This window comes from Montipora foliosa, chromosome 13, assembly GCF_036669935.1.
Source record: "Montipora foliosa isolate CH-2021 chromosome 13, ASM3666993v2, whole genome shotgun sequence".
Lineage (NCBI taxonomy): Eukaryota > Metazoa > Cnidaria > Anthozoa > Scleractinia > Acroporidae > Montipora > Montipora foliosa.
Genome location: NC_090881.1, coordinates 16,359,292 through 16,366,791, shown reverse-complemented (window position 1 = coordinate 16,366,791; position 7,500 = coordinate 16,359,292). Strand labels below are relative to the sequence as shown.

General features: G+C 39.0%; 1 protein-coding gene across 2 annotated transcripts in view; it reads right to left on the bottom strand.

Annotated features, from left to right (window-relative positions):
• LOC137982691 (uncharacterized) overlaps positions 1-7,500 on the bottom strand; it is a 9,415-nt gene that overhangs the window by 498 nt on the left and 1,417 nt on the right. For both annotated transcript variants that reach the window (XM_068829826.1, XM_068829825.1), the window contains 5 exons: positions 7,280-7,309; positions 5,641-5,964; positions 3,279-3,369; positions 1,879-1,948; positions 1-1,035 (listed from right to left, as the gene is read on the bottom strand). The exon at positions 1-1,035 is cut by the window's left edge. In XM_068829826.1, coding sequence (XP_068685927.1) covers positions 1,027-1,035; positions 1,879-1,948; positions 3,279-3,369; positions 5,641-5,964; positions 7,280-7,309 — 524 coding nt within the window. In that variant the 3' untranslated portion in view covers positions 1-1,026. The remainder of the gene's footprint in view (positions 1,036-1,878; positions 1,949-3,278; positions 3,370-5,640; positions 5,965-7,279; positions 7,310-7,500) is intronic.

Genomic DNA, 7,500 nt, shown 5'->3' with positions numbered 1-7,500 from the left:
ACAAGCTTAGCGCTAACTGACTCCTCCTGCGATTCTTTTTATCCCAGAATGGAAAGTAATTTCAGGGAGGAACTAGTTTTCTTCAGTTTTGATGAGCTCTGAACTTGGTCAAAATGTCTCGCCACAAATTATTAAGAAATTAAAACCATGATTGTGACTTGCTTTCACTAAATTTTTGGCGCTTGGGGTTAACTCGAGCTCGGAATGGATTATTTGATTGTTTTGCATTTCGACTATACTAATCATTGGCCCGGTCTAAACCCTTAGAAAGGGAGCATTTTGTTTGGTGGATGAAAAAAGGAAGTCATTTTGCATATGCTATGTCATGGGGAGAGTCACGTAAGATCACGGAAAATCACGCAAAAAATGACGCAACATCACGGGAAATCACGCAAAATGGTCTTTCATACTATATACTTGAGTCAAAAATAAATGACGCCTGGAGCATTTTCCCTAAAAAATATACCCCTCTGCCTGGAGAGATGAAACCTGTAGAATACTTGCTGATCCAAAATCCCTTAGACTGCTAGCAGCCTTTACGAGTTAATTAGTAGGAAAGTGCATGGAGAGACTGGGGAGAAATAACGGCGCCCGCGTTTGTAGCTGCTTGCGGTGACAAGCAGTTGTCTTGCGCAATTGCGCGCGTTGGGAAAATTACAGGAATAAAAATACGAATTACGTTCTTGGTAACAATCGATTAAGTATCACCTCCCTTTGTGGGCCAAATTACAATACAGAAATACATTTTGCTTTATGAAATCACTAAAACCATTGAGTCGTGACATGACTTGTCATTCTTACGATAAAAATGTTAGATTACTTTTTTTGTTGTCGAGACGAAATTTCCTTTTTCTAAAAAAATGGTCTAAAGCACAGTCTTCTGTGGGAGTGAAATTCATCGCGTGGACACGAAATTCAGTCTTCCCAGTTAGTGTATGGAAAGACTTGTTATTTTGTTATTTTCGTTTAATTAAATGTTTTACTCCTATAGTTGTTACTTCCTGTGTTGTTGATGAACCTGTTGACTTAGTAAACCTGTTGCAAAAGAAAAAAGACGAGCAATACTAATATTAATACAACTCATACGTGTTCTCTGTAATCTTTTAGGAGGCCTCTTCCTAACTCGTCCCCGGTGAAAAATCGTAAGGCTTGGGGTCTTCTTGAAATGGAATCTGTATCTTTCCTTTCCTCTACATGCAGTTTTGTAACCCTATAATACTTTTTTTAAAATAAAGAGAATTTAGAAACTCAAGAACCACGACGGGCACCGCCAACGAAAACATCACTAGAAAACTGAACATTTGCGAAATCGTGACTTTTATGTGTTATACAGTTTTAAGCGCAGTAACCTACAGCCGCATTGAGCGCCTTTAAAGAATATATTAAAAATTAAAGATTGATTATTGTACGCTCACATTGTTTTCAAGACTCCGCATTTGGCAATTTTATTGCTTTAATTGCAGATGTCCCATGAAGCATGATTTTTGTTATGGAGATGTCCCTCAATTCATTCCGGGATTTGTCATCATTATTTGGAACCAGCCAAATTTGTTTCCATGAACTACCCGTTTTTAGGTGCACGAAGAGAACAACAATAAAAGCAAGGTGACACACGCCAACACAAACCCAGTGTGGCCAACACATCACGCATGCGCACAACCATTTCACCCAGCTTACCATATGTTTGGCATGTGAAGCTGCCACTTAAAGGGGTGCTTAACACACCCGCTGCTTGACCGGGTGAAATGGTTGTGCGCATGCATGGTGTGTTGGCCACACCGGGTTGGTGTAAGCGTGTGTCACCTTGCTTTTACTGTTGCACGAAGAGAGCCTCTGTATGAGAGAAGAAACCTCCTGCAGCTAGTATTTGTTACCAACCTTTGGTTCAGATGTTGTATCATCTTCCTCTTCTCCTTTAGTTGATTTTGTTCCACCGTTCTCTCGATATCTGAATTAAGTTCACAATTTTCATTAGCAACATTTTTAAGAAGGGAGGGGATGGAGGAACGAAGGCGTGCCGAGTAATCCGACAGACTCAAAACAGTCGTGAACCAATCTACTGGAGGCACCTTAATTAATTAATTTAAACTCTTTTTTTTACCTGGCCCCGAAAATGATGCGTGCAAGCATCATTCTTGTAGGATTGGTAGAACGCCGCCATTTCCATCTATCGCTGTAAAATTTGGCGTGTTTACTGAGAAGATGTGGCCCCAGTTTTCCTGAAAATCTCGGCTTTGTAGCCTTCATTACGCCTACATGATAGGCATTCTACTTCAGCTCATTTGAATCCAACCTCGTTCCCAGGGTCCCTTTCCCAATGAGGAGACTTCTCAACAATAATGGAGGCCCACGAGGTTGATTTGAACCCGCCCGAAGGCGAAATTTTGAAGCGATCGCGGAGCGGTTTTACCAAAGTTTTCAGCCAAAAATTTAATAACACTACAGGCATAGGAAGGGATAAAGAAAAGGATTTTGGTTCATCGGATGGAATTTCAAGCCTTAAAATCGCTGAAAAGGTAAGAATTGTCATCGCACAGCATTATGTCCCTCAAACTATACGCCTGTTTTTGCTCCAAATCTAGCATACTTACCTTGATTACATGTCCAGTGAAATATTTTATTCTCTGGGATGAATTTTCCGTCGAAAATTTGGTAATTTGGGTGGTTTTTGGCCAACAGACGTTAATTATTCGTAATGTGTGTCTGTAGTAGCTGGTCGCAAATTTGACACCGATTACGCAAAAAAATCGGAAAACATTCGTGCCTCATCAAATTTTTCGTCAAATTTTGGTTCAAGAAAGCTGATAAAATGAGGAAGATTTTTTATTTTCCATTCAGAAATCCGCAATTAACGTTAAAATGAGCAAATTCGAGTGGAAAACTGATTTTAGCGTTATTTTTTAAATTTTTTCCTTTCAAATTTCTTTTTTTATAAATTGTTCTAGTTTTCTGTAAATAAGTTATGTGTTTTTGGAAAGCTTATTTTCTCAGCTTAAAAATGATGTACTTCTTTTAAAATACTTTTTGAGGAAAAAACTGTTTTTTTGCGTTTTTGAATTTCGCGCAAAAACAAAAGCTCTGCACGCCTAGCACGTGCGTGTTACATTTAATTTCTTTGCCGTTGTCGTGTTGACAACGTCGTGAAATGATCAAATGAGGACGCGATTACCTTAAGGTCCCTTGGGTCAACAAGACAACGACGCCAAAGCATCTCGCTGGTTTATCCACACTTCTATTTCTGAGATTAGGGCCGAACGAAAATTTGTCTTTTTACTCACCTTCTGACAAAAATAAAAACAGCCCACACAGTACCAGACACAGCAGCACCAAACGCTACAAGAACAACTACAATATAAGCTGTGACATACGCTGGAAACAAAAAAAGAAAAATAGAAATCAATTATTCGAGAGCGTTAATTCTTAGGATCTCCGGCACCAATCGGGTTCGATTTTGATTTTAACCATACTATTCAGAACCCGTAAAAAGCGAGCCATTCTCAAAAGAAACCACAGTTTACGTACGTGGCAACTCTCTTTAAAACCAGGGGCACCCAACGAGAATATAGTTTTAAATCACTTAAAAATAGCTTCGTTAAACATATTTAGTATTTAAATGGTAGATATAGGCATATTTTTATCCCCTAAAATTTTTTCATCTGTTCGGATTTCCTCGCTGAAAGTCTAGTGATCCGAACATTATAGAGTTGATCCCTATAATATTCGGATCACTAGACTTACCTTTTCGATAATTTCAGCCCAAAAAAAAAGGCTCCCGAAAATTCTAGGTGACCTTCTTAGGGTAAAAATCCGTTTAAAATGGGCAATTATACCATTTTTTAGATGTTCGAAAATCCTAGGACAGGCAGGAAAGCAAGGAATTTTACAACAAATGATCCGAAAATTCTAGATCTCAAATCGTCTTCCGAACAGATATTTTCCGAAAATTGACGTTGGGTGCCCCCGTAAAACTCTCACCTCCTCTCTGCTAATAAAGAAAATTTAAAATGATGAGCTCGGGGGACGATGAGAAGGGAAAAACGGACATTTTGCCCCTCTCTCCCACTTTCGAACTGTTTACTTGGTGCTGTCGTTTTCCTTTTGCCCTGCTTCCATGCGTTTTTGACTTTGTTTTTGAAAGAAGAAAAAACTTATTAAATCCACCCATTCGAAATATAATCAGAGGTTAGATAACTTTATTCAGAGGTTTTAAATTAAATTTAGAATGTTAATAGAAGACACCTCCATTCCGTAAATATTTCAATGGATTTTTCGATTCAGTGGAACATTTTAGCTGTGCTGTAATGTACATGTTCGTAGCTGGTTATGTAACAAGGCGTAAATAATAATAATAATAATAATAATAATAATGATGATGATGATGATGATGATGATGATGATGATAATAATAATAATAATTAATTAGGAGCAAGGATGGCACAGTCGGTTAGTGCGCGGCCTTGGTACAAGAGGTCCCGAGTTTGGATCTCACATCCTTGTTTCGACTTCTTTCCTTTCAGTGTAGCTAAAGTAGTATTACCCGTAAAACGGAGCACTGATAGAGAGGGGGGAGTAAACTGAGCGCACCGTCGACCTCAGGTTTGTCAGTTGAATTACTGTTACGAGTTATCGACGTTAAATATGGTCGCTTTACTTTACTTTATTCATTACAATGTACGCATCAACAAGGCTAGCTCCGTCACGGTTCAGAAATTAGGAAATTTAAGAAACGACGAAGGCGACGGCTACGACAACGCCACAAAACAATGATCGATAGAGCGGTTTTCAATTGAGTGCCGAAAGTAATTAGCGAATTGCTTTGATTTTGCATTACTTCACTCAGTGATGGGTTCAAAGTTCTCGCGCCATTTTTTCAACCAATCAGAAGTGAAACCAAAGCCAATCGTGGCTCGCGCGTGCACATTTTCCCGCGCTATGTGTCGGCTACGTGTAATTACTTCGAGTTTTAATTGGTTTACTGGATTGTCTCCGACCTTTTTGATTGGCCAGGGTAATTACTTTGGTTTTGGTTTTAGGACACTCAATTGAAAATCGCTCTATCATTGGTTAAAAGAGGAAAAATAATCGTGCTGCACTTTCCGCTCGCATTTTAATACGTATTTTTGCGTAACAACAACGTGAAATCACCAACTTTGAGATTTTGACGACAATGTTACAAATGCGATCCTTTCACTCTCTATTCTTAATCAGAATCCGGTATTACCAGTTTCTTTATAGGATAGTTCGCTCACATTGCGCGACATGAACGACATGAATGATAGACTTACGATAGTGCAAGGTTACATTTTGAGGGGACATGTTCGTCGACGTCGCTAGCGTAAATCTTAACGTCCCTATTCATTTCAAAGCTGGAATCAACTGAATTACGAGTTGATTTTGGTCGCACAAGGAACGATAGAAAGCCAGACTTAACTTAGGAATTCCCTTGCTTGAATAGGATCGAGAGTTATTAAAGTTTGTGGTTTGATGCAAATTTTGTTTCGACCTTTCTTCGCTATTCTCTCTCCGTGGAAAGGATTCTTATTTTGAGTTTTGTAGCTGGTTTAGAAATGACGCTTTTCCATCACGGTGATCTATTTAAAAAAGATAGTTCATTCACCAAAGTCAACTTATTCTACTTACCTTTTCTGTTTATATCATTCCTAACCATGAGCGATATCTTAACATCATTGGTTGAATAACCAGTTGTTATCTTGCACAATTCTTCACTGTAACATTTGACGCCATAGCATTTTGCATTATCCATGTAGGCTAATTGACAGCGTTTACTTGCACAGCATAATGACATGCATTCTTCCATATCCTTGACATCACCAAGAAACGTGAAGTTCCCCGCATGCAATCGGCCTTGCAACGATGCATTTTGCACCACGTCGCTATGCAATAACTGAGCTTTCTTACAAACTGGGTTTTGGTTTTTTGCGAGTGGAGGACCGGAGCGTGTTTCTGACATGAAGAAGCAAAAGAATGATTGAATGTCAGTGAAGGCTACAAACCTCGTTCCCAGTATCTCTCTTTTTCCCTTCCTGGGAACGAGGCCGTGAAGTTCTGTGGAAATAACACTTTTCTGAAGCCTGACCAGGACCTGTCACCATGATTATAGTTGAAAGTCCTGCCAGTAAAACAATTAGACCCTTTGCCCTCAAGGGCCACGGGTCAATAGCCCATTCAGTTTCACCTCATGGGCTATTGACCCGTAGCCCTTGCGGGCTACGGGTTTAATTTTTAATTATCATCTACCATCATCAACTATTAATCACTTTAGATATGTTCAATGTGTAGGAGTAACCAAAGGGTGACGCGTGAAATTAGGGAATAATTTCACGCGCGTTTTGTCCAAATTCAAGTAATTTCCCGAGCCTTCAGGCGATTAGCCATTAATAACATGGTGACAAATTAGTCCTTAATTTTCAAACCTGGACGCCATTTTCGCATTATATGAAAAGTTGCCATGGCAACAATGTAATTTCACATGTGAAATTATAAATTAACGCTGAAATTTCGCCCCAAAATTAAGGAGTAATTTGTCACCCATGTTATTATAATAATAATATTTTTCTCCGTTTAATAGTTTACACTTCATGACTACTATTGAAATGGGCGAGCATCTAAATACCTGCAATTTTGGACATATCTGTGATGGTTTCATAGTCAATGGTCGTTGATGGTTTGTTTCTGACTTTTCCACGCGCCTGGGCCTTACAATAGAAGCGAGCCCAACATCGCAAAGCTACAATCAACTTTGTCAAACTGTTTGGCCTTGCCAATGTTATGATAGAGGCAAAAGAAACTCGCAAACTTGCTATGACCGATGCACCGTTTCACTATGGCTTAATGTGATTTGGGCCTCACATTACTTTAATTTTTATTTTACAATATCGATGTACCATCGCCAGTACTCGTGCCGCAAATGAACTGGTCTGTATTTCCGGGGTTTGTCGAGTCTTCTTTTCACAGAAAAGTATACACAATAGCTCTTACAACGACCAAAATCACTGAAGTCATGGATGCCATTCTTACGTCACAACTCCGTCCGTTATATTAGTTTCTTGTTGCTAAGCCGTTCGTTAAATGAATCCTTTCACTTTATAGACGCTCTATAGGCTTGACCCCTCCCTCCCCTACCCAAGATGACATGGCACCACCTTGGTTCCCGCAAGTTGGCTTGGATTGATAAATGAGTCCTCTAAACTCATTAGAGGGTCACATTAATTACAAGTATTTTCGGGTAGTAATCTATAAAAAGAAAGATGATTCTTACCTCGATATAAGCCAAAGAAAGAATCTTGCCCTGCCGAAGTAAATTTGAGTCAGATGCGTTAGCCTGGGTCAGCTTATTAGAATCATTAACAAGTCAAAATTCCGAACATTTGTTACCATCCACGTTTTTTTCTTAAATTCACCTGTCATGGTTATAGATTTATCTTTTGAAATTCGGTAAAACGTGACGCTTTTGCTATAACAATATTAATGAAAATATTT